The 26,804-nt window shown below is 44.1% G+C and overlaps 1 protein-coding gene and 1 long non-coding RNA gene across 3 annotated transcripts; one reads left to right on the top strand and one right to left on the bottom strand.

The window, feature by feature from the left end:
- Window positions 1–26,804, top strand: GABRP (gamma-aminobutyric acid type A receptor subunit pi). Of its 2 annotated transcripts, XM_058677775.1 has the most exons (10): window positions 1–118; window positions 5,543–5,635; window positions 6,087–6,205; window positions 11,496–11,563; window positions 12,110–12,327; window positions 14,220–14,302; window positions 20,981–21,118; window positions 23,343–23,495; window positions 24,221–24,408; window positions 26,222–26,804. In XM_058677775.1, the coding sequence occupies exons 2-10, from the start codon at window positions 5,583–5,585 to the stop codon at window positions 26,522–26,524; spliced, it is 1,323 nt and encodes a 440-aa protein (XP_058533758.1). In that variant the 5' UTR covers window positions 1–118; window positions 5,543–5,582; the 3' UTR covers window positions 26,525–26,804. The 2 variants fall into 2 exon arrangements, with proteins under 2 accessions (XP_058533758.1, XP_058533757.1); XM_058677774.1 differs by lacking the exon at window positions 1–118 and having other exon boundaries at window positions 5,356–5,635.
- Window positions 11,071–13,045, bottom strand: LOC131482666 (uncharacterized). The gene is made up of 3 exons (XR_009247213.1): window positions 12,812–13,045; window positions 12,131–12,370; window positions 11,071–11,540 (listed from the first exon to the last, which is right to left on the bottom strand). It is a non-coding gene; the product is annotated as an uncharacterized LOC131482666 (long non-coding RNA).

Here is a 26,804-nt window from a genome sequence, read left to right as displayed (position 1 = left end):
CCAAGGGGCAAGGCAGAGAGCGGGGAGAGCCCTGAAGACCCGGAAGACCATGCACTGCCTGCAAGTCCTACCTCAAGCCCAGAAGCTCCAGCCCTAACAAAGCCTCAACAGCTGCCTGGTAAGAGAACTGTTGGCCCCTGCTGGAGCTTAGAGAGAGAGGAGGATGGGAGACCCAAACTCCAGTCCTGCTGGGACGGAGGGAAGGGAGCAGGGCCTGGCACTTGCCAGCACCTCCTTGGCCTCGGGTCTCAGCATTGGATGAACTCTTGAAGACTATCCCTTTTGCAAGGAGGAAACTAAGTCACAGCAAGGGTAATACATTCCCAGAGCCACGATTAAAACCCCACCCACATCAGTTGCGATAGAAAGAACAAGTTCAGTGTGCCACTCAGTGTGCCACCCAGGCCCGTGGGGGTGATTCCATATCCCAATCTCCTATGGGTGTTTCGCGAGCACAGAAGACAGGTGCTCCAAGACTCAGAGCTTATGACGAGGAGGGAAGGGGGATGTTAATGACATGATATCCATGTGCAGAAATGTCCCAGTGCAGCCCAGCAGCATGCACTGTTATCTTTAATGCAAATCTAATTCATTAAGTAGTTGACTAATTGAAAAGTTTTTCAGAGCCCCACAGTCTGTCCCTTGGGCTGTATCTGTACACCTCTGGATGGCCCAGCAGCTGGATTCAGCAGACACAGGACACACACACACATCTCTTTATCTCTGAGTTTCTTAAGAGGGATCCACAGTGGCCATGTCTCTCAGCCTAACTGGGGCTCCACTCCTATTTCCCCACAAATGATTCTGTCTCGGCTGAAGTGACTGAGAACAGAGAAACAGTGGTTGCTTTGGCCAGAACCTGGAGTATTAGGCTTTGCAGTGTCGGTCGGCAGGCTGGAAACCGTGGGAACATAATGAGGATGACCTCTGCTTCTCAGAGCCAGCCCAGGGATAAAAATGTCATCTGCTACCTAGTTGGCCTTTGTGTCCTGTATCAGCCCCTGTCCTTCCTGGGCAGACAGCTCCAGGGGCAAGTTTGGGTAGAGTAGAAAGAGTTTGTGTTGGGGTGAGGGTGTCTCTCCATCATGGTGGGATCACCAAATTCCCCGTGGAACACTCACTGGAAGGAGCAGAGAAATGAAAGGACTGTTGAGTGTTTTCTATTCCAATTTATCAGCCAGGAAAACCGAGGCTCTGACGAGTTCAATAATTCAAGTGTGTGGGCATCTGCAGTCCAAGCTCTCCAGGTAGAGGTGAGATGATTTCAGCTGGAAATTCCTTTGGGGATAGGGTAAGAGTATGTGGTCTGCCCCTTCTCAGGTGATCTCCTGAACAAAGGGTTCCATCAGACACAGGGTCCAAGGCTTTGCTTTAGATCCTTCACCTTGCAGCTGTGAGGACACTGCCCTCTAGTGGCTCATGGCATCCTCCCCCCCAATCAAATGCCATGCCCCGCAGGGCCAGTGGCCCAAGCCACCCTCAGTCTAGTAAATGCATACACACTGAACAGTTGGCTCTTCCTCCACATGGGCTGATGGTGCAGCCGCTCTTGCATATTGGGATGGACTGTAGATAAACCTTTCCACCCCAGAAATGGTTTTGTTGTAAGAAAAATGGTATCTAATCTTGGAGATCTAGAGCCTCTACCCCACCATGTGCCCTGCCATACACACACACACACACACACACACACACACACACACACACACACGGTGCACCAATCAGCCCGGGGAAGACAGAGGTTTAAATTACAGGGCCACATGGTTGCTGCATGACCTCAGCCAAATCTGAGATTTGACTTTAAATGTGAACTCCTAACTGAGCTGGACTGGGAAACCATGAGAATTAAATGAGATTAAACACAGCATCATGCACCCAGCAGGCATTCGTGTCTTCCTCAACTTCTCCTGCTCTCTAACAGAAGAAATTCTGTTACAGAACCACAAGCACTCAGCGACCTAACCAGACAAAGCAGAGTAAATTGCAGTAACATTTCTGGATCTGGCCTGGACAAGGGTTCCCAGAGCATGAGCCCCTTTAGTGAGGGCCAGAGACTCAGGGCGCACCTATTCTCTTACCCTAACATGGAGCTGACCACAGGGAAAGCACCACTCAGTGACGGTCTTGGAGCTGAAACACTGGATAGTTCCATTATGGCTGAGGGGTCTTCAAAAAGGTTATAGAAGTTTTCTTATGACAAACTCTTCTTGGATCTCAGCAATCTTTGCAGAGAAATAAATTTATCTTTTCATTTCATTTTCCCATAAGCCTTTTGAAGTATCCTCAGAGCACTGGTGAGGATAGGAAGGAGGCAGAATGGAGAAAAATCTCTAAATGAGAACTGAGCTAGTTCAGGCTGGACAAGGACGACGTTACAGGGGGCCAAGACCTGGAGGAACAGACAGTGTCAGTGGGAAGGGGTGTGGACACAGAGTGCCATGTCTCTGTCCAGCACTGGCCAGTGTCCCACCTTCCTAGCCCACCTGGCAAGTGCTGCACACTCTCAAGGATAGAGTGATGTGTCTTGCACCCTGGGGCTGCCCCATCCTTCCCCTGTGAAGGTTTGCAGGAAGATTCTAGTCAACTTTTAGACAATCGGATGAAGGAATGAGGGCATAGGAGTTGCCCCACAGATCCTCTAACTCTTGACACCGGGGGCAGAGGGAAGGACAGGGATTGGGAAGTAACTGTGACTGTTATCCCTGGTGGATTGATCATGTTGGTTTTGTGAGTGGTATTTTGTATCAATGAGAAAGAACTGAGGTAGAAAAACACAACGGTGAGGAATTACAAGAGCTTATTTATGCCAGAGCATTCATTACTAATTGTTTCCACTTTCAGATTTTCATGATTTATTTGAAGGTGAGAGAGAGAGGGAGAATCTTCCATACCTGCCTCATTCCCCAGATGAACCAACAGCCATAGCTGGGACAGATTAAAGAGCCGGCAGCCTCGGCTAGGTCTCCCACAAGGGTAGCAGGGATCCAAACACTTCAGCCACCTTGTGTTGCTTTTCCCAAGCCATTAGCAAGGAGCAGCTGGGACATGAATAATCACCCATATGGGATACCAGCATCACGTGTCTTGGCCTAACCTACTATGCCACAGCACTAGACCCTAATTATCATTTTTTAATGCTATTTAACAAGAAAAACATGACCAAAAACTTTAAAAATTAGGATGGTTTAATTTTCAATAAGATAACCAACTCAAAGTTATCTTTTCATTTAGGGCAAACGAGACCAATAGCTCCCTTTTAAATAGCAGGATTACACAGCTAATAATTTTATCCAGGTTATGATAGCAAAGAAATATAAACCTCTTACAACTCACTGCACCTCATCCCTTCTCTGTCGAGTAGAGTTCCAAAAATTGCTGATTTAATCAGTATGTTTCATTTTGAAATAAATTTGCAAAGACTCTGATAATAACAAGATTACTTCTAAAAGAAATTCTTAACAAAAACCAACTACTGGGCCCGGCGGCGTGGCCTAGCGGCTAAAGTCCTCGCCTTGAATGCCCTGGGATCCCATATGGGCACCGGTTCTAATCCCGGCAGCTCCACTTCCCATCCAGCTCCCTGCTTGTGGCCTGGGAAGGCAGTCGAGGACGGCCCAATGCATTGGGACACTGCACCCGTGTGGGAGACCTGGAAGAGGTTCCTGGTTCCTGGCTTCGGATCGGCGCGCACCAGCCCGTTGTGACTCACTTGGGGAGTGAATCATCGGATGGAAGATATTCCTCTCTGTCTCTCCTCCTCTCTGTATATCTGACTTTGTAGTAAAATAAATAAATCTTTAAAAAAAAAAAACAAAAACCAACTACTTAAAATTTTTTTTTTTTGCAAAGGCACATTAGGCTGCTTTTTCCAGGAGGGGACTTCAAGGCATTTGTGGCAAAATGAAATCAAAAGATAAGCTTTATCTGGTGCAAAAGCAATTTTGAAATCCCTGCATAACTTTTTCATAATGCCCATTGTCCATGAATTTTATGAACTTGGCATGTGTAGAAAAAATAACAGTCCATTGTGGTTGTCTCTTGAGTTTGAGATTGCCAAGAAGACGCAGAGAGGAAGTTAACACTTTTGTTTTGCTCTTGTAGTTTTAGAACAGACTTTGTTTTATTTTAGGTTCACAGTGAAGGTCCCCCCACCCCACCATACAGCTTCCAGACTATCGGCGTCTCGCACCACAGTGGCACATTTGTCAAGAGCAATGAGCCACCCTGACGCGTATCTGGGATTTCCACGCTTGCCCTTGCACATTTTTTTCTTTTTCGATTTATTTATGTTATTGAAAAGGCAGATTTACATAGATGAGAGACAGAAAGATCTTCCATCTACTGGTTCACTTGGATGAGCAGAGCTGATTTGAAGCCAGGAGTTAGGAGCTTCTTCTGGGTCTTGCATGTGGTTACACAGGGACCCAAGGATTTCAGCCATCCTCTGCTGCTTTCCCAGCCACAAGCAGGGAGCTGGATCAGAAGCGGAGCAGCCAGGACACAAACCAGAGACCATATGAGATGATGGTGCTTTCAGGCAGATTAGCCAGTTAAGCCACCACGCCCTCCTCGACCCTTCCACATTTCTATCGCTTCCATTTCTACAATGATCCGTTGTTGTTTGGGGAAGGAACCTAATGTCAGTAAATTAAGACTCAATGATACCCTAAACTCCTGAATGGCCCAATTTTAGCAGGTGACCTGATTCATGTAGCTTACTACAGAGTAAAGGATGATTTACCCGCCCCACCCCCAACCTGGGGTTGACCCAAAAATCTTCACTCCTGCTATCCCCAGTGTAACATACCTGCCTATCCCACTCTTTCAGTGGGAAACCTGACAGTATATTCCATTTATGCAGTGGTGCTTACGTACACCCCAGCTAAATGACTTCAAAATGCCCAGGACCCAGGGCTGGGAGGTGTGGAGAGCAGTGGGTGTCCTCTGGCCCACTGGGGCTCAGGTGACAGCCAGTTCCGCAGGAAGAGAACATGAGGAGGAGCAAGGGAGCCCACGCTGGACCCCAGGGCTCCTCCGGCATTCACTGGTCCTTCCGGTGAGAGTGCCACTCGCCTGGAATACAAGCGCTGAGCTGCCCTGGGTGGGCGTACAGTGACAGCTGTGGGAAACACTCTCCAAAGGCTTTCACTTTCTGTGTGACCTGCCTCCCAGTCCCAGACCCTGGGGAACACTGGAGAAACATCTGGCTTGGTTAGGGTGAATGAATGTAGAGTTTGGAGGTATCTTTTCTGGTAGGGCTCCCCAGTTATCCAGCTCAAGGTAGAATGGTTTCATTTCTAGTGTTGGGGCACCACCGTGTAAGCAAGGGTCTCAGCCTGTAAGGGGGGGATTTCTGACATAATCCTCCAAACAGATGTCATTCCTGGGTGTCACACAGGCAGCAGGGGCTGTAAGCATGAAGTGTGAAAAGAGGCTGCTCCGGAGCATATAGAGCAAACATTGCTCTGATGAGCCACAGGGGGGCGGAAGGGAGCCATTGGGCTTGTCCGCCCCTCACCTTGCCCCATCCGTTTCCCCTTAGGAGATTCTCTCTGCAACCTCTGTGTGGGCGACTCCTCAAAATGAGTTACAGACTCCACTTGACCTTTGTGTGTTTCCATCTGTTGGCTGGAAGGTGAGCACTACTACCCCAAGATGGCCTTAACCTGAGATGCTCTATGATTGGGATGTGGTGGGCATGAAGGAAGCACTTGGTATTAACCTGTAGCGAGGTGAGACTTAGCATGATCCTTTGCCTAAAGCGCTGGCTGGAACAAGCAGCCTGCTGTGTATTCTATGCAAGGAATAGAAGATTCTAAAATAGCCATAGAGGGATGAACTGCTTGTGATTCTCGAGCTGATACTCAGAGGTTTCCCGAATTAACGTGACATTTTGATCTATGGTAATAAGAGGGAGAGGCTAGCTCTCCAGCTGAAAAGGAAGGAATTTCTCTTTGGCAGAGCCACTGCTGGTACATGTGTGGCACACACACACACATGCCCACATACCAAGACAAGTTTATGTGTAGACATGGTAATTCCCACCTGAACAAGCAGGTGCAAGTGAAAATCATTCTTTCTTCCAGGAAGTGCATCCAAGGAAATCAGCTCAACATTGAAGTCAGCAAAAGAGACAAGCTGTCCCTGCCTGGCTTTGAGAACCTCACAGCAGGATATAACAAATTTCTCAGGCCCAATTTTGGCGGTAGGTGTTCCTTTCTGTGTGTGTAGGATATCAGTTCTGAATGACAGGGCCAGAGACAGTATGCAGGCTGTATTCTGATCTGCAGGCTGTATAAGGGGTAATAATGATGGGTCTGAATGGCTGACATTGACCCTTGGAAGACAGAACTCAGGTCTTTTCTTCTACCTGCAAGATGAAGTTAGACTTCCCCACTGAGAAGTTAGTGAGAGCCTCCTGACTCTGACCTGATGGATGCCTCACTATTTTCCCTGCATGCCCAGAACTTCCCACCTGGTCCTCCTACCCCTAGCCAACCCCTGCTGGCTACCTCTCCACACTGCCACCTGAGTGACCTCCCTGGGTCATTTACACACTTGCACGTGCCCCAACGTCCTCCCTAGAGTCCACACGAGCTAGTTTCTTGCTAGGTCAGCGTCTACCTGCCATTCTCACTGTCCTTCAATTTTCCTCATCCCCCTCACTCATTCATGGTCTCCACAGTGAATCTCAAACGCCTTTGCACAGCGACTGTCTGCGTGGAACTGCTCCCTCCAACTTGATTCCTGGGAGAAATGCCAGTTTCCTTCCCATCTCAAGATAGAGGTCACATCCTCTGAGGCCCAGGGCCCAGGCCCTTTCTTTACATTCTATTTTTTTTTAGCAAATCTCCAAATCACAACCCTCTTCCTGTAATATGGAAACTGACTTTTGTGTCTGCTCAGCTCTCAACTAAGACCCTTGGGGGGGGTTGATTGTTGGAGGTTTTTTTTAAGATTTATTTATTTATTTATTTGAAAAGCAGAGTTACATAGAGAGAGAGAGAGAGAGAGAGAGAGAGAGAGAGAGAGAGAGAGAGGTCTCCCAACCACTGATTCACTCCCTAAACAGCAGCAACAGCCAGGGCTTGGCCAGGCTGCAGCCAGGCACTTCTTCCAGATCTCTCCTGTGGGTAGCAGGGACCCATGTCTTTGGGCCATCTCCTGCTGCTTTTCCCATGTGCATTAGCAAGGATTTGGATGGGAAGTGGAGCAACCAGAACATGAACTGGCATCTGTATGGAATGCCAGCATCACAGGTACCACATTAACCTACCGTGCCACAGTGCCAGCCTTGGCACTTCTGCTATTCTTCCCTCACACATCCCAGCAAAACTCAAACCTTTGCACACAGCAAGTTGTTAAGTTCACCAAAATGCATATATATTATGGAAAATCTATGCACGAATTTCAAAATTGCCTGCACCAGAGGCAACCTATCTTTTAATTCCACTTCCCAAAAACTTTTAAAGTACCTTCATGTTTGTTTAAAAAAAAATGAGGCAAGGAGGAAGAGAATAAAGCCAGAAAGTGAAAGAGGCTTGAAGTCAGTCAGATGAGCCTAAGCTTGGCTCCTACCTCAGCTGCTTGCAGATACCTCTACTTTCTGAGCCTTGATTTCCCTTTCTGTAAAATGGGGACATCTCATTTACCTTACAGGGTGGGATCAAAATGGTGAGGTGTCGAGTATGAAGCCTACTGCCTGCCTCCTGTATTAGCAGGGTTTGGGCTGTTACAATCCTTTTCCCCTTCCCTATACTCTGGAGGATCAAGTCCTCCGGTCAGATCCAGAGAGGTGTGTGTTAGTCCAAATCCTCCAAGAAACAGCTACCAAGAGGAAATTGCTTGGTTGAGTCCTTTAAAGGGGCAGAATCTAGAAAGGGAATGGGGAAGGAAGAGGAGGGGAGACTGGGAGAGCTACCAAACTGCAGGGCAAGTTTGAGACCCGAGGCAGACAATGGGGAGGAGGAAGAAGAGGAAATAAAGAGGAGAGCCTTAGGCAGCAGTGCTGTCCAGAGTATTTGGAAAGACACCCAGGTGGCCAAGGCATTCATCAGAAGAGGATCCTGTTGCCATCTCCCAGGATTGGGCCTACCTTCACTCCCTGCAGTGCTCGGTCACCTGTTGGTCCACAGCCAATGAGAGGTGTGGTATCAGCCCAAGTGTGGTCCAGAGCATCTCTTCATGGACTTCCCAGCTTCTAGGACTGGGGTCAGGGTGCAGCAAGTCAGGGACTCCCTCAAAGACGCACCTTCAGTTCCCAACCTAAGCAGCACATTTTCACAGCCATGCAATTAGGATTTGTGATCCTTATGTTAAGGAGGCTCATGGGATTTCAGAATCTCCTGGTTTTCCCAGACCTTGTCAAATATGAAGTGTAAGCATGGGAGTTTGCATCCCCAGTGATGCTCAACAAATAAGCCAGCACACCCCCATCTGCTTTGCCTGTTCATTGGGCAACAAGCTGCAGGGTCCTTGTGAACACCATGTTCTCTGATATAGGCAGCCTTCCTGTGAGACACAGGCTCAGTAGATATAAAGGTAAGCAGATACATACATGTATTTACTTAGATCTGTAAAATGTAGGCAAGTATACCATGACTTGGAGATACGTTGCAGTATGCATCTCTGTTTCTGAATGAAAGAAGACTCCCAATGAAACTGTTAAATATGTCTTGACAATAGAATGCTGGACTTTATACCATTCTCTATACCTACAATGTCAGGATACACTCAAATAGCAGAATAATGGACTTGTGACTGTTGTTGAGGGATTAAACTGTTGTTATAATAAATAAATAAATGAATAAATAAATAAATAAATAAATATAATAAGTATAAATATGAATAAATATAATATAATAAATAAACAGTAGGGGGAAGAAGTTGGAGAAAGGTAGAAGGGGAAATCCCTGAGCCTGAGGCACTATATCATGAAAAATAAAAATTTTATCTAAAAGAAGAAGAAGATGCAGAGTCCTTGGGCGAGGAGCTCATTCTGACAATAGGGAGTGAGGCCCACAAACACCTGGGGTGAAAACAGAGGAAGGAGTTCTCAAACAAAACAAGGAAAAACACATTCCCTACCTCCAATTTCGTGTCTTTCACCTGGTGCCCCGTGGAGATCCGTGGCTCCCGGTAATGTCTGTGCACTCAGCTCCCAGAACCCTGAGCTCCTTAACAGACAAGACTTTATGGGATTTTTCAGGGACTGTGCTGGACAGAGCAAAGGTTTGCAGCTGAACGAGTGACTGCTACCCTAGGAGCTGACTTTGACCTCTTTCCTTGGCAAGAGCTGCCCTCTTCTGGTGGCCCAGTCTACGCTTCTCAATTAGGGGAGGAAAGGAGCAAGCTCTGGCCCATAAATGAAACCAACAGAAGCAGGTCCTGGGACTAAGCTATGCAGAAACCAAACAAACCAAACACACAATGGGAGGGGAGCACCTGTGAATTCTCTGTATTCTGTGTTCAGCAGGGAGGGACTAACTGCCAGCAGCCCCTGGCACCCAAGCACTTAGAAGACATGCTGTTCCTTTCCCAAACCAACCTTGTGTGGTGGTGGGTCCCTACATTCGTCTCTCTTGTGCTGCGACCCCAATACTCCCGAACTGGACAATTCATAATGAACAGAAATGAATTGGGGTTCAGTTCTCAAGGCCAGAAAGTTCAAGGTCAATGTGCCAGCAGCTGGCACAGGTCTTTTTGCTGCATCATTAGATGGCGCAAAGCAAGAAGGTGATAAAGAGGGCAAGGGGAGGCTGAACCTTCCCCAACTCCCCCCTGTGATAGCAGAGCCAAACCCACCCCCGAGGGTGACACCCTTGTGCACTGATCCCCTCAACATCCCACCTCTTAACACTGTTGCATTCCCGATTACATTTAAACCTGAATTTTGGAGCAGACAACCACGCAGACTGTAGCAGTGCTAGTGGCTCTCCTTTAAGGATGAGAAACTGCAGCTCAGAGGTGTTAAGTAGTTGCTTCAGGTCACAGGTTATTAAGAGGCCAGCATGGGATTTATACACATCTGACTCCTAGGTCTCTCCTTGACCCTGCACCTTGCTGCCTGGAAGCCCAGAAAGCCACTTAGCCCCACACCCCATTCAGCACCTGCCGGAGACTACCCACAAGGTCTCCCCATTTTCCACTCAATTATGTTTTTTAATTATTTATAATTAATTTGTTTAGTTATGTTTTTATTTCCTTGATTCTAAAAGCACCATTTCTGCATTCCTACCTACATTCCATGGCTTGATTTTCTTGGATGAAAATTAGGTTTCTTGGTCTTGTCCCTACTGATTAGATGTGTTTAAGCTTCTTTTTAATACCACTTCTTTTCTTCCTGGCTAATGCATTATTCCTGTCCTCCAAGAAACCCACCTCTCCAGATATTCACTGCAAATGAATGGTGTTGCAGAACTTGGTGAACAAAATGGGTCCTTCTCCCACATTAGCCAGGGTTGTGGAAGAGATGGGAAAAGAAAAGGGCAACATCAGTGACACAGTGCCTGTGATTACAACACAGACACTACGAGGGTGCTTGGTACAGATAACCCTTCCTTAGCACCTTCAATAAGAGCAGGGTGGGCACTCTGCAAAGATGCTGCCACAATCTTAATCAGTAGTGACCCTTTCCATGGCCCTGGATGTCATTTGGTTCTTCCCACTTGTAGGGGAGAAAACTAGTTCTGAAAGATTCCAAAACTTTTCCCAGTTCCCAGAGCAGAATGTGACAGCAAAGACACTTGCAGCTGCATTGTCCCAACTCCAGGCTTGTCTTCCCCATCTCCAGGCTATAGTGGCAAACTACCCTGACCTGCTCTGCCATGGCTTCTTGGAAAGGTGGCTCTGAGATATTAGTCTCCAGGGCTGTGCGTTGTGAGCCATTAACCCCGAATCCAGAATTGAAGCCCACCAGAGTTTGTGCACAGGATCCAGTGTGGAAGATTCCAGAATTAGAAATAGTTTAGAGTTTCTGGTGAGGAAAGTATCAAAGAGCGTGAGCAAAACCTCAGCTGTGAGCCGTCTTGAAGGCTGTGGGCCAATGTGCTTGATCCAAGGGACAGAAAACAGCTTCTGTGCCCAAACAGATGCACAAACTTCTGTTACATTTCTAACTGATGAGGCAAGTGTCACATCCTCTGTGTAAGCCATAGTGGCTCTGACAGTACTATGTTCTTTAAACTATGCACTACTTAGTGGAGTGTGGTCTGTCTGGTACTGAGGCAGCTGGATAGGCAGGCATGTTGCGCATATGAGAGGAGAGTGCACCATATGCAAGAGTTAAGCTGAATTGAGGAAGGTGCAAATTCATCTCTTATGTGTCTAGACAGCTCTCATTTTTCCAACAGGCAAGTGTTGGCTTTGTCCTTTTCAGTACTTTTCTTACTTTTGTCATTTTTAGCAGTTTCATTAATGCACTAAGGCATTATTAGGAACTCTTCAGTTTGCGTATCCATGTAAATCTTTGTTTTTTCTTTTTTCTTCATGTTTAGGAGAACCAGTCCAGATAGCACTGACTCTGGACATTGCGAGTATTTCTAGCATATCGGAGAGTAACATGGTAAGTGCAGGCCCTATGTGTCCCACCAAGGAGTCTGCCTCCCCATGTTTAATGGGCACATTCTTCCTAGCTACTCAAATGCAGGAAAGCAGACTCACAGCCTTCCTCCATTCGGAATGGTAGAATCCGGAGTTGTGGTCCCAGTATTAGGACAGGAGAACATTCTTGTAAAACAGCTTTTCTGAGAATCTAGGGGGAAAATGGACTCACAAGCTAGGAGGAGAGAGATACGGGAATGAAGCAAGTGCTTTTGCTACAGAGCAAAATTGGGGGAAAGGAGAGAAAGTCAACAATTTGGAGGGGCAGGGATTCTTTGGTTTAAGGCAGTGTGGTAGTGGGAGTTAATATCTAGAGCAGATAGAGCTGCTTTTGTCCTCTCATTGCTGCACTCCTCCACACTGTGAGGGAACTTTATTCAGCCATGTCTGTGTGCTCTTGATCTAAGTGAAGGTGAAAAACAGACTAAAACTTGACCTCTTCGATTCTATTTTGTTTCATCTTTCCTGCCCCCAACCATTCCCATTCCTCTCTCCACCCCAACCTCAGGACTACACAGCCACGATATACCTCCGACAGCGCTGGATGGACCAGCGGTTGGTTTTTGAAGGCAACAAGAGCTTCACATTGGACGCCCGCCTTGTGGAGTTTCTCTGGGTGCCAGACACTTACATCGTGGAGTCCAAGAAGTCCTTCCTCCATGAAGTCACCGTGGGAAACAGGCTCATCCGCCTCTTCTCCAATGGTACAGTCCTGTATGCTTTAAGGTAAGCAGGCACCTGTGAGTCCTCGGAGCAGGAGGGGAAGCAGCTGCACAAAAGATCCATATAGGTGCATCGTGGATCTCTTGGACCCATACTGCAAAAGCCACTCTTAGGCACCCTACTTCCCTTCCCCATCACCTCCAATCCTTCCTCTTACAAAAGAGAAACTCTTTTACAGCCCAATGTTGTTCAACAAGGCTCTACCAAGCACATGCTCTGTGCCAAGCTGTCCTTTGCTGCTTTCCCAGGAACATTAGTAGGGAGCTGGATTGGAAATGGTGCAGCTGGGGCTCGAACCAGCATCTATATGGGATGCCAGCATCACAGCTGGTGGTTTAACTCACTGCATCACAACAGCCCCTCAATTCCTCTTCCATGAACCCTAAGTAGACCCTTCCTTTGATCATCTCCAGCCAGCATTAATGTCCCTTCTCATTATCCCGCAGCATGTGTGTGCATTTGCATGTGTGTGTGTCTGTGTACATACGTGTGCATTCCTCATACCGGGACACAGAACACAATCTTGCGTGAGATTACCAAAGATGGGTAATGGCTAACAGTGTCAGACAGAGTAGAGAGCAAGTCCCTGCTATGCCCCTTAGCAGCTCTGTGGCCCCTTGGCTTTCAAAGCCAATTTCCTCAGCAGCCAAATGGGAAATACATTATTGTTCATACCTGTGTGCTGGACCTGTGCAAAGGGTTAAGGAGTGTGAAGGTTTCAGCTCAGGGATTGGCTGCCAGCAAGCACTTGGTAAATAGTAATTAGCTACTCTCCATCTCCTTTAAAGGAGTATAAGCTTCCTCCTGGTGGCATTGTGATGTCATCACTTGCCCCTCCCCCAGACACCTAGCACAGTGCTTAATAATAAGAGTGCTTGGAACCTGGCGGCGTGGCCTAGCGGCTAAAGTCCTTGCCTTGAATGCCCCGGGATCCCATATGGGCGCCGGTTCTAATCCCGGCAGCTCCACTTCCCATCCAGCTCCCTGCTTGTGGCCTGGGAAAGCAGTTGAGGACAGCCCAATGCATTGGGACACTGCACCCGCATGGGAAACCCGGAAGAGGTTCCAGGTTCCCGGCTTGGGATTGGCGCGCATGGAACCCTGTACCAATCAGGAGACTCAGAAGAACCTCCTGCCTCCTGGCTCCTGGCTTTGGATCAGCTCAGCTCTGGCCGTTGTGCTCATTTAAGGAGTGAACCAGCAAATGGAAGATCTCTCTCTGTGTTTCTCCTTTTCTCTGTAACCCTAGCTTTCAAATAAAAATAATTTTTGAAAATAGCTAAATGATCAAATAAATAAAAGTGCTTAATAGAAATGTATGGCACTAAAGAAGAAGGAAAATGAAGACCTATTGATTTGCATCTCTGCTGAGCATTAGTTGGATATCCCAGGAGCCACAGATCCTGATGACCTCCTGAACCCTCCCCCAGGAGGCAGGGAACTGCGAGGGGAACACAGCCAGGAGACTTGGGGCACGGTCTCAGTTCTACTGCTGAAGGCTGCATGAGTCTAGTCAATCCCCAGGTCTATAACCAAATAGTGACAGCAGTGACAAGGATCACTATTCCAGCCCATGTGGATTTGTCTAAAGGTTAACCTTAAAAACTGAACACAGAAGCATCTCCAACAGGCAAGCAAGTGAGTCTATTTTGCAACATTGTTGTAGAGTTTGTGCCTGAACTGGCAACATCCCACCTTCTCATCTGAGTCTCAGAAGTGTAGTTTGGGACAGGGCATCTCAAGGATAGTGTGGATGCAAGCTCCGAGCCACACATCACTGCAAGGAAGTGAAAGTTTCTCATTGAAATGTGGAAATTCCAAATGAAAGTTATTGAAATGTAAGGAATACTTTTATAACTTCTTCATAGCACTCTTTTTGAACTGCCTTTTCTTAGAATCACGACAACGGTAGCGTGCAACATGGATCTTTCTAAATACCCCATGGACACACAGATGTGCAAGTTGCAGCTGGAGAGCTGTGAGTATCCTGCAGCTGCCCAGAGATGAGCTTCCTGGAAAACTTGGGTCTGTGAGTTCATGAACAATGTCCCAGAAATGAGTAGAGTGGCCTTTCCTTTCTTTTTGTGGATTGACAAGTTGATTCAGCCCTTCTTACTATAGACAAATCTAAACACTCCTCAGAAAAACCTTCCAGTATTGTGGTTTTAGTGGAGGAGTGTCATGCACCCATGTCAAATATCCCCACCTATGAGTGGACAAGATCCTGAATGTAAACAGTGGTCTAGACCAGGAGGTCAGCATACAATGGCCCGTGCACCAAAACCAGCCCATCACCTGTCTCTGTAATTGAAGCTTCTTTGGGGGAATATTTGTCTCTCTTTTCTACTGCAATAGCAGAGCTGAGTGCTTGTGACAGAGTCTGTCTGGCCTGCAAAACCTAAATTAACATTCTTCTCTGCTGCAGAACTTTTAAGAGCCTCCAAAAAAAAAAAAAGAAAAAACTAATTACACATGAAATTCCAGGAGGCAATGATAACATTTCCCAAACTCACCTCATCGTGTTATATTGCTTCAGGAGTGCTCTTGTGGGACAATTGTTTTACAGAAAACATTTTGGTGAATACAGGTCTAGACTCTCCCCTAATATCTAAATATTTATCCGTTTGTGCCATCTATTTAGGTACTAATACTCAAAAGGTCTATAATGATAGGTGAGTTCTTAATAAATCACATGTGGCCATGATCTTTAGCCATCTCACCCTCCATCACACAATCAAAATAAAAATCAACCACAGACCCCTGAAGAAGCTGTTGCAGAGGCCACTGACCTTTGTTAATCTCTTCATTTGTCAACAAGTTAGGAAAGGCACTGTGATTCCTAAAATAGCCTAATTGACCACTGCAAAGGAAAGTAGAGACTAGTGAACTAGGGACTTCTGGTAGGCGATACCAACAGGTATTATAGGACCCCAATTTGACATTTCTCTGGTTTTGAACAAACAACTTTTTCATCAACAGTAATGATAATGTAAATGTCCTTTTCCTGTTAAATACTATAGCATGCATTTTCACACTAGGACATCTATTAGATGCTTTTTAAACAATCCTACAAGATGAATAATGCTTGCTTTATCTTACAGATACAGAAATTGAGGCTCACTGAGCTTTGGTAACTTTCCCAAAGGGATACAACACTGAGACTTGAATCCTGATTGTGTGGGTGCAAAGACCCCCTGATTCTGACAGCCCTTCCACTCAGCGGCAGCTACCCTGAGCTACTGCTCCAGAGGATTGATTGTAATCTCAGCTATATTTTGCTTCTGAGGGTATCATAAAAGGTTTTTAAACAGCAATCTGAGGATAGTGAAAAACTTTTTAATAACTTCTTTCAAGTTCCTCAGTCTCCATTTATTAGCATTATTTTTTTTAAATGCGTTATCATGTGATACTTTTTTGGGATTGTCCAAATCCTACTGGAATGTTACACCGAACCATGAACCAAAGCATGATTCCAAATATATTTCTGTGCCAGTTCCTTTCCATGACTTAGGAAAAGGGTCAGCATGTTTCCTTTCCTGTGGATCCCAGTCATTAGTTTGGTGTTTCATTCTGCTGTGGTTTCCAGCTAGTCCAGGTGGCTAGTTGAGTTCTTCCTGTCTGTCTTCACTTAAACGTGTTCATTGCAACCGTTCCACACAAAGCAATTGCTCTGTGTTACACATGGTGGTAGATAGCATGAATGCAAAGATAAATTGATGTTTCCGTCTTCAAGATGTCTTTAATCTAGAACTTTGGAATAATTATGAGACAATGCATGGTAATGGTAAAAAACTAATGGTGTGTGGAGACCTGGAGGAATCAGAGATGTCCTAGGAGATGTGTCACCTGACATATGACTTTGAGATTGACTCAAAAGATGAAGAATCAGTACAACACAGAATTTACTAAGGCATAGAATCAAGAAGGAACACAGCTGAGGTTAGAAATAACAAATGCACAAAACAGTCGCTGGCATGTGAAGTCTAATGCAGTAATGCCAGATCTGAATGATCATCTGGGAATTCGTTTATGACGAAGAACAAGAATTGGTTCTAAATCAATGTGTTTCCGAGTAATTTCCTGGCATTGTTAAATAATCTCTACTGTAAACCACTCTGAAATACCCTCCCAATCTGGGCACCCATGCAAGGAAAGCTGTGCCACGGATAAGACACGCTAGGGCACAAAGGCCTGGCTATGTGAGGACAGGAAACAGCCATGCTTCAGAGACTGAGAAGAGCTTGGCTCATGAGGATATGGTGGCCAACATCCCAGAAGCACAACCAGTAGAAGCCATTTTTCAGAAGTAGACATTTAAGTAAAGACTAATTATCTTACTGATTAAATGCATGCAAACCCATCTTGAAGCAATACAGCTGTTGGGTGGCAGAATAAAACGCGAAGTTATTAGAAAGAGGGCTCATTTTAGTCCCACATGGAAGAAGTAATTGGCTTGCATGTGTCATTGCTGGGCTCATCTCAAATCCCAGGAGCAAGATTCTCCTGGAAACGGCAGCACTCTGCTTACCCAGATACCATCCCCAAGTGAGTAGAGGGAGCCTTTACGGAATGTTTATTAGCAGTTATTTGGGTACAGAAACCTCACTGAGGGTTCTTTTCTAAACGCCATCCCTGGAAAATGGGTACCACCTCACCATTTCCCATATGCCCCAGGGACAAAGAGATGATCATGTAATGGTTTATGATCATGTGTTCCTTGTAAAAGCAAAAGGTCCAAGTACAAACTTGCACTACTTATTTTTATAGGTGCTTTTCATCTGCGGGATGGGGTAGGGTCTTACACCTGTTTAGACAGCTAAGCTGTCTTCAAGATGTTTTTGAATGCTTCTAAGGGAAAGTCCCAATTTTTTTATTGAAAATCCCCTACAAGCTCACGACTATGTTTCTCTGCCTGTGAACAGGGATTTAGCTCATGCTTCACTACAGCTATCATAAGCCACAAGCTAGTGTCATATTTCCTAGTAGCCTTTGAAATGGAAGGCAATTGAGTTTTGTGTTTAAGATCACAGATATTGGAATCACTAGACTTTTCCTATCCCTAATTGTGTGACTTTGGGTGAGCAGCCAATTTTCCTGGTCTTTAGAATCCTCACCTGTAAAACAGGAAAAAAAAAATAAGTAGGTTGTCTTTCAACAGCTTTATGGGGAATGGGCTTATAACATAAAACTTGCCCATTTTAGGGCCTGGCACGGTAGTCTAGTGGCTGAAGACATTGCCTTGAATGCGCTGGGATCCCATATGGCCACCATTTCTAAACCCAACAGCCCTGCTTCCCATCCAGCTCCCTGCTTGTGACCTGGGAAAGCAGTCAAGGACAGCCCAAAGCCTTGGGACCCTGTACCCAAGTAGGAGACCCAGAAGTGGCTCCTGGCTCCTGGCTTCAGATTGGCTCAGCTCCGGTCATTGCAGCCACTTGGGAGGTGAATCAACAGACAGAAGATCTTCCTTCTCTGTGTATATCTGACTTTCCAATAAAAATAAAATAAATCTTTTTTTTTTTTTAAAAAAAAGTCACCCAGTTTAAAGTAATGGGAGATTTTTGGTGAATGTAAGGAGTTGTACAACCATTGCCATGCAGCTTTGGTGAATCACTTCCATCACCATGTGCTCATTTGAAGTCTCTCCCTACTCCCACCACTACCTCACAGGCAGACACTAACCTGCTTCCTATCATCTTGGATATTTATTTCTGAGATATTTTGTATCATTAAAATAATACAATATGTGGCTTTTTGCATGTAGCTTCTTCAACTTAGCAAAATGTTTTTTGAGATTCACATATGTTATAGGATTTGTTCCACTTGGGTCCTGAGTAGTAATAGAATTCCTTTATGTGGAAATAGATACAGCTATCAGTAAAAGTACAGGTAAAGTACAGGCACAGGTACCAGTGTAGATTCTTTGTGTTTTGTAAGTGACACGGCTATAAAGATTCATGCACAAGTGTTACATGTACATCATTGTATTTGTCTTAGGTAGATACCTCAGGGAGGAATTTTAGATCAAGTGTTAAATTTAAGTGCTTAAGAAACTTAAGCTTAAGAAATGCTACAACAGATCCAGTGTCGTGGCATAACAGGTGAAGTCATTGTCTGCCGTGTCAGCATCTCATGTGGGAATCAGTTTGAGTGCCAGCTGCTCCACTTCCAATCTTGTTCCTTGTTAAAGGCCTAAAAAAAGCAGCAGAGAAGGTCCAAGGGCCCCTGAACGCTCATAGGAGACCTAGATAAAGTTCCTGGCTCCTGGCTTTGGTGCACTGTGGCCACCTGGGGGAGGGAACCAGCAGATGGAAGACTCACGCACAAGTTCTCCCTCTGTCTCTTGGTAACTCTTTCAATGTAATTAAGTTATTATTTTTTAAAAGAAACTTCCACACATTTTTATCATGGCTGTTCTTCGGGTGTGAAGTAGTGTGTTACCCTAATCGATAATAATTCTAAACATTTTTGTGCTTATTAATGATTCATATATCTTCTCAAAGGATCATTTTGAAGATAAACTGGGATGATAAAGCTATAAGACACTTGCAAATGTAACTGCTTACTAAATGGCAGATATACTATTAGCATTTTATCATCATCATAGATGGCTTTGATATTCAATTTTTGTTCCTTAAAATCTTGACTTTGTTTCTTGCTTGCCTTGTGATTTAAAAACAGTTATGCAAGGCTGTCTGAATAGAAGAGTTTTCCTGTAGCAGCCAAGGCCTCAGCATAGCACGTTAAGCTTTTGCCTACAGCCTGAGTATATCATTTGGATATGTTTGGGCTCCTGTTCTGCTTCAGGTTCAATTCCTGCTAATGCGCCTGGGAGGACAGCAGAGGATGGCCCAAACTGGGACCTCTGTACCCACATGGGGAATCCAGACAGAGCTTCTGGCTCCTGGCTTTGGACCAACCTTTGTGGCCATTTGGGGAGTGAACCAGTGAAGGATGTCCCTCTGTGTCTCTCCTCTTTGTTAATTCCGCCCTTCAAATAAATAAATATATCTTTAAAACAGAGAGAGAATTTTCATGATAAAATGGAAAAACACATAGCTATGCAATTCTAATGGGATAATCATGTTTAGGAAAAATACAAAGTCTGCTATATATGATATATTAAATATATCAGTGGTGTCACATTTAGTATATTCCTTGCAACTTCAGAGCATTTTAGAAATATGTTCATCTTAGGGATCAGCATTGCGGCACATAGGGTTAAAACACATCCTATATTAGAGCACTGGTTGAAGTCCCAGCTACCGATCTCTGATCCAGCCCCCTGCTAATGTCCTGAGAAAGCAGCAAAAGCTGGGCTAAGTGCTTGGGCCCCTGCCACCCATATGGGAGACGAGGATGGAGTTTCAGGCTCCTGGCTTTGACCTGGCCCAGCCCTGGCTAGTAACGCAATTTGGGAAGTGAACCAGTGGATGGAAGATATATCTGTCTGTTTATCTACCTACCTATTTCTTACAGTTACTTTCAAATATATAAATCTTTAAAAAATTAAAAATGTCCATTTTAGAATTGAAAAAATATAGAAAATCTCTTGCAATTTGTGAGTGAAGGATTTAACATAAATATTTTGTGAAAGCTACTGTTACTACTATTACCAATTATATTAGTAAGCTGCTTAAAGATTTATCAAACTTACACGTTTACAGACACCAAAAAAGTGGCAAGTTGTAGAATTTTCAACTTTGCTTTGGGATTTGTGCCAATGTGGAAATATGGTTCTTGAAGTCTTGAGAATTGTTGGCCTGTCTGGAAAGGCAGGACCTAGCATAGGGCTCTGTTGGTTCACAGATAGTTGGTCAGTAAATTCTAGCTACATATTGAAGGAGACCTTTTCTTTTTTTAATTTATTTTTTATTTTTAAAATTTATCATGCAATTCTGTAAAGTTCCATAATGTCACACTCTTCGTAAGGAGTTACAATTCCATCAGTCTGCTATTTAAGCGTGCCCCAATAATACTGGTACACACAATGTCGGACAGTCCATCATCCCACTGTCTAGATATGTCCAACACTTTCTTTGGGAGTCCATCTTTCGTTTGGAAACAGAGATGCATGTGACATTGTGTCTTCACTTCTGGATATGGTAGTCTTCATTACTCCACCACTATACATTCCAATTTGCATCATGGATTCCTTATATTAGAGAAAACATATGGTGTTTCTCTGTAATCCTTTACTTACAGCAGCATAATCTACAATAGCAAAGACATGGAAACAATCCAGATGCCCATTCAAAGAGGAGTGGCTAAAGAAACTGTGGTACATCTACTCCATGGAATATTACTCAGCCATTAAAAAGAATGAAATTATGCAATCTGCAACTAGATAGTCCCAACTAGAGACCATTATGCTCAGTGAAAGAAGTCAATCACAAAAAGTGAAGGAGACCTTTTCTAAAGGCTTGTGACCCAACATTGCTTAGCACAGGACCAGCTCTCAGTGGGTTGTGAATCATCCTAGCAGACCACTTCATTCTGAATAGACCCTGCAATTGTATTTGAATAGTCATGCCAGGTTTTGCAAGGAATCATTCTTGAACGTGTCATGCTCAAGTTAAAGCATGAGTTGTCTCCATATTGTAGCATTTCCAGATCAATTCTTCCCTTAACTGACTATGGATGTTTGATTTGACAGGGGGCTACGATGGAAATGACGTGGAGTTCACCTGGCTAAGAGGAAATGACTCTGTGCGTGGGCTAGAAAACCTACGCCTTGCTCAGTACACTATCCAGCGGTATTTCACCTTGGTCACCACATCACAGCAGGAGACAGGTAACTTGAACGACAAATTGAAAAAGCTAAAAATGGTGGATCAGAGGGGAGTTGATGGTTGTACTCTGAGCCAGAAATGGCATCTTTGTGTAGACCTTACCTCTTTGATGTTTTGTGAATCTCTCAGCAAGGTGGGGGGGGGGTAGAGCTGGGGTGCAGCAATCCTACCTGCCCCACACCTGCTACTGAAGTGCATCAGGTAACTCTGAAGCCTGGTGCTATTTGTCCCCAGATGCTTTCTAATAACTATTCCAATCCTGTGGCTCCCTCCTTGCATAAAAGTTACTTCTTCTAACTGGAGCACAGATCTGAGCAATTGGAGAATAGAAATTGGAGAAAAACACACTCACTGGGACCAACATTCTAGTGTTGAGGAATAGCAAGGTAAACCACCCCCAGTAACAAGTTGGCATCCCGTATGGACATTGGTTTGAGACCCAGCTATTATAGTGCCAGTTCAAGCTCCCTGTTAATGCACCTGGGAAAGCAGTGGAGGATGATCCAAGTTCTTCAGTCCCTGCACCCACGTAGGAGAACCAGGTGAAGCTCCTGGCTCCTGGTTTTGGCCTGGCATAGCCTCAGCTGTTGCAGCCTTTTGGAAGAGGGAAGTAGTGGATAAAGATCTCTCTCTCTACTTTCTCTTTATACTCTACCTTTCAAAAATTAAAATCTTAGGAAAAAAACCCAGACATCTAAAATAGCAGGGTCCAATTAAAGCATGCATACCCAGTTTTTGCAAACTTAGTAAGGGAAAATCGCTTGCTCATTTTATTAATAGAGTTAAATTTCTTAGTCTTTGGCATTTTTAGATACGTATTTTCCAAAATAAGATTTTTTTTCTGGTATAGGAAATTGGTACTTTCTCCTCATTTCCTTGTGACAATAACATTAAGAATTCTCATCCATGTCAGCATATTAATTGAGTCCAGATGACAATAGTATTCCTACGTACATCAAGAGAGTAATTACCTAAAAATGTAAAAAGACTTGGAAGGAACATGACTGCTTCCTGTTTTTCTTATTTCTCAAATTTTTAGTAACTATCTTGGCTTAATTTTTAGATTGGATAAAAATAAATACACTCCTTTTTTAACAGTGTGTAACTCAGGATGATTTTCTTATAGCTTACCAAATATGGACTTCTAATGTGGGATATGTGTAAAAAATAACTTCAGGGTGTTTTTTTTTATTATTGTCTTATAATATAGTTCTATAGACTCTGGGATTTCCCATTCTCTTCCCCAAACTCCTTCCTCCCCTACTGATTTCCCCTCTAGTATCACAATGGGTAGTCCTTCACGAACAATCGTAAGCCCATCATTCCACTATTAAAGTCTTTCCTGACATTGTGGACATGGACAATATCGGACAGTCCAGCATCCTACTGTCAGGATATTTTCAACTGATTCACTGGGAGTCCATCTTTGGTCTGGATGCAGAGATGCATACTGCATTATGTCTCCACATCTGGACACATCAGTCTCCACTACACTTCTATTATACCTTCCCTTAAGTATACAGCCAGAAAACAGTCCAAATAGGAAGAAAAACAAAAATTTTTCATCAACATGAAGTTAAACTACATGCTCCTGAATTACCAATGCATCGTTAAAGTGATGGCAAATAAAATCAAAAACTTCTACAAATTGATGCCACTGCACAACCCATATGGCGCTGAAGAAATGACGAGAGAAACAAGAACATCATTGCCTATGAGATGTAGCAAGGAATGCTGAAATCAGTAGCAGAGCAGGTGCTCGAACTCTGGCACTCAGACAGGAAATGCAGGCGTCTCAGGTATTATATAACCTGCCAAGCCAATGGCTACCTCTCCACCAGCTTGGAAAGATCCTTCATGATGTTAAAAAATGGATCCAGGCCATCTCTGTGAAACAGGTATTTATTGAACAATTGCTTGTGGGAGAGTCAGAGTTTGAAGTTGACGTCACAGAAACCGGTGGTTATAACGTTGCTGGAATACTGTGCTGTGTGGATACTGTGATCCAGAAAGGCACAACAGGAAGAGAGCTGTGTGATCCTATCCCATACCAAGACAAGACATTTTTTTTTTTTTTTGGAAAACATACCAACAACACATAATGAAACTAGACTGTCATGAATACCAGAGGACTGAATGTGAGTGTAGCTGAGCTAAATATCCCCCAGGGAAACCATGCTGCTGTGTGAAAAGGCATGATTTCACAGCCCTTGTTCATCCTTGCAGGAAATTACACACGACTGGTGTTGCAGTTTGAGCTTCAGAGGAATGTCCTGTATTTCATTTTGGAAACCTACGTCCCCTCCACTTTCTTGGTGGTATTATCCTGGGTGTCATTTTGGATCTCCCTGGATTCAGTTCCTGCAAGAACCTGCATTGGTAAGCAGCTTCCACAGGTCACTAAGAATTGGGGGTTCTCAGATACTTAGCGCATTTTATCTTCATTGATATTCACAAGGCATTGCAACAGTCGGCTTCTTCTGAGATTCCTTCATAGCAGCGCATTTTTTTTTAAGATTTATTCAGTTTATTACAAAGTCAGATATACAGAGAGGAGGAGAGACAGAGAGGAAGATCTTCCATCTGATGTTTCACTCCCCAAGTGAGCCGCAACGGGCCGGTGCTGAGCCGATCTGATGCCGGGAACCAGGAACCTCTTCCAGGTCTCCCACGCAGGTGCAGTGTCCCAATACATTGGGCCGTCCTCGACTGCTTTCCCAGGCCACAAGCGGGGAGCTGGATGGGAAGTGGAGCTGTCGGGATTAGAACCGGCGCCCATACGGGATCCCGAGGCGTTCAAGGCGAGGACTTTAGCCGCTAGGCCACGCCGCTGGGCCCTATAGCAGCGCATTTTTAAACTCAGCACTTTGCAGGGACACATAATTGTGATAAGATAATGCATAGTCAGTTATTTTATTTAAAATCTCAATCATTTGTATCTGTAAGAAGTGAACAAATCAGTTCCAATTCAGAAGGTTGCACGTTTTTTTCAGAGCAAGACATATTCCATGTCTGAGTCAAGTCCTTCTTATGCCTACTCCAGGATGGAGAGCTCTGTTGGTTACTGGGAGATTAACTGGGACCTTTCCTGCCTGCTTTCCCAGGAGTCACCACTGTTTTATCCATGACCACACTGATGATTGGGTCTCGCACGTCTCTTCCCAACACCAACTGCTTCATCAAGGCCATCGATGTTTACCTGGGGATTTGCTTTAGCTTTGTGTTTGGGGCCTTATTGGAATATGCAGTTGCTCACTACAGCTCCCTACAGCAGATGGCAGCCAAAGATAGGGTAAGGATTTTGATGCCCCTACCTCTGAACCCGGGGTCATGTGCTGGTTTGCAACTATGAACTGCACCTGGTTCCTGACTCTCCCCCCAACCCCCGAGTCTTATCCTTGCTTTTAGGTGGACACATCTGATTGTCATGGTGCCCTGGATAATGACCGTTCTTTTCACCAAGTACAATGAGATAGCAATCCGTTTCATTTTCTGGCAGAATAGTGTTATTCGTAGGCAACACAAAAATATACACTGATGAAAAATACAATATAAGACCAAACATTATGAACTGCTTATGGAGTTTGTGGCTATTTCACTATTTTGTTTCATTCTTACATTCTTAAGCCGTATGAGTAATGGTTGACTGAAATGTGGAAAATTAAGTCACGACAAATCTCTTTGATTTTTTTTTTTGCTAAATAATAAAGTCATTATTTGATTCAGCAGTGAAATGCCAGTTCTATGAATAATAATTATTATTATTATTTATTAAGCATCCACATATGCCAAATATAGTAACAAGCCCTTTGCAAATAGCATATCATTTTTTAAAATATTTATTTATTCATTCATTCATTAACTCATTCATTCATTTGAAAGGCAGTGTCAGAGGCAAGGGTAAAGAGAAAGCTTCCAATTTCTGATTCTCAGCCCAAATACCAATAATAGAACTGAGCCAGAACACAGCCAGGAGCTGAGAATTTCATCTCAGTCCCCCACATGGGTTGGCAGTGGTTCATGCACTTGGCCATCATCTGCTGCCTTGCTAGGACACATGAGCAGGCAGATGGATTGGAAACAGAGCAACCTGTACTCAAACTAGACTCACATGGGATGTGAATCGTGTGTTGTACAGTCCTACTGTCAAGCACCACAAGCAAATGACCATATGTGCAAGCCAAAGATTATGGGCTTCATTTACTTTACTCTTTTTGGGCTTCCTTAAGAGGAAATAAGTTGAATTACCCCCTAAAAAATCTAGAGTCTCTATACAAACAAAAAGAAGGTTGGAGAATTGCTGAGCTCCTCCACTAATGCCACCTGCATGTCCTCATTTTGCTCTGGACAAAATAGCAGATACACCACAGAGTATTTGCTGTGCTCTAGAAACATCTCCTTTACTCCACCCAACAAACCTTAGAAATGAGTACCATCATTGTCTTGATTTTGCTGTTGAGGAATCCGCCACTTATCCAAGACTCTGTATCTAGCAAATAGGTTGGCCAAGCACCTGTAACACGCTCTCTCTGACATCGCTGCACTTCCTACATTCTGCACTGCTCTTTCCAGTTCTCGGAAACTGAGAACTCCCTGAAATTGCAAGATGTGTGACTGTTTATATAGCAAAGAACTCAGAAATAGTTCACTTCTACTAGCTCTTATAATAGGCTACCTTTTCCTCCCTGGAATAAAATGGAATTCTTCAAACACCAGATAATTTATAATATTTATATAACTCTGTGCTCTTATCAATCTCATGAGTTGAATTAATATCACCATGTTGCAGGTGAGGCTATTGAATTATCATAGCAAGAGGAAAGTAGCTCGAGTTTCATAATGATGAGATACAGAATGGGATTTGAATCCTGATTGAACACACTGCTCTGCATATCCAGAGTGGGCAATCATAATTCAACCTGTTGTACCAAGTGTGACCAAGTGTAACCCATGCGGCTTATAGCCAGTTTCAGAGGCACATCATGCCACTAACATTAAACCTAATTATTCATTGTCTATGTCCCTAAACTTTTCATTTGCTCATTACCTGCAGATTTATTTTGTCGAGTTCAGTCTTACAAACTAATGCATTGTTTATGTACTAGGGAAAAACAAAGGAAGTGGAAGAAGTCAACCTTACCAACATCATCAACAGCTCCATCTCCAGCTTTAAACGAAAGATCAGCTTTGCCAGCATTGAAATTTCTGGTGACAACATCAACTATAGTGACTTGACAATGAAAACCAGTGACAAGTTTAAGTTTGTCTTCCGAGAAAAAATGGGCAGGATTGTTGATTATTTCACAATTCAAAATCCCAGCAATGTTGATCGCTATTCTAAACTATTATTTCCTTTGATTTTTATGATAACCAATGTATTTTACTGGGCATATTACATGTATTTTTGAAACAGTGTTGAACTTTTTGCATGCCATAGGTCTTCAATGGAGCTAAGTAATGATGCAAATGGTTTTCTAGGCCAACTATGTACCCTAACCAAACAGTGATACAAGTGACTAAAATAGCAAATATGTTTCCTCAAAGAATGGACCTCCACCTGTTATTCTAAATTGGACAGAAATCTTGGCATCATCCAACCCTGACTCTAACCCTTTTTATCATTGAGATACTTATGCAATGTTATTTCAATAGGTTTGATCTCCTGATATTTTAACAAAATATTTCTAA

This window comes from Ochotona princeps, chromosome 19, assembly GCF_030435755.1.
Source record: "Ochotona princeps isolate mOchPri1 chromosome 19, mOchPri1.hap1, whole genome shotgun sequence".
In the NCBI taxonomy this organism is placed as follows: domain Eukaryota; kingdom Metazoa; phylum Chordata; class Mammalia; order Lagomorpha; family Ochotonidae; genus Ochotona; species Ochotona princeps.
This window is presented reverse-complemented; position numbering and strand designations above follow the sequence as displayed.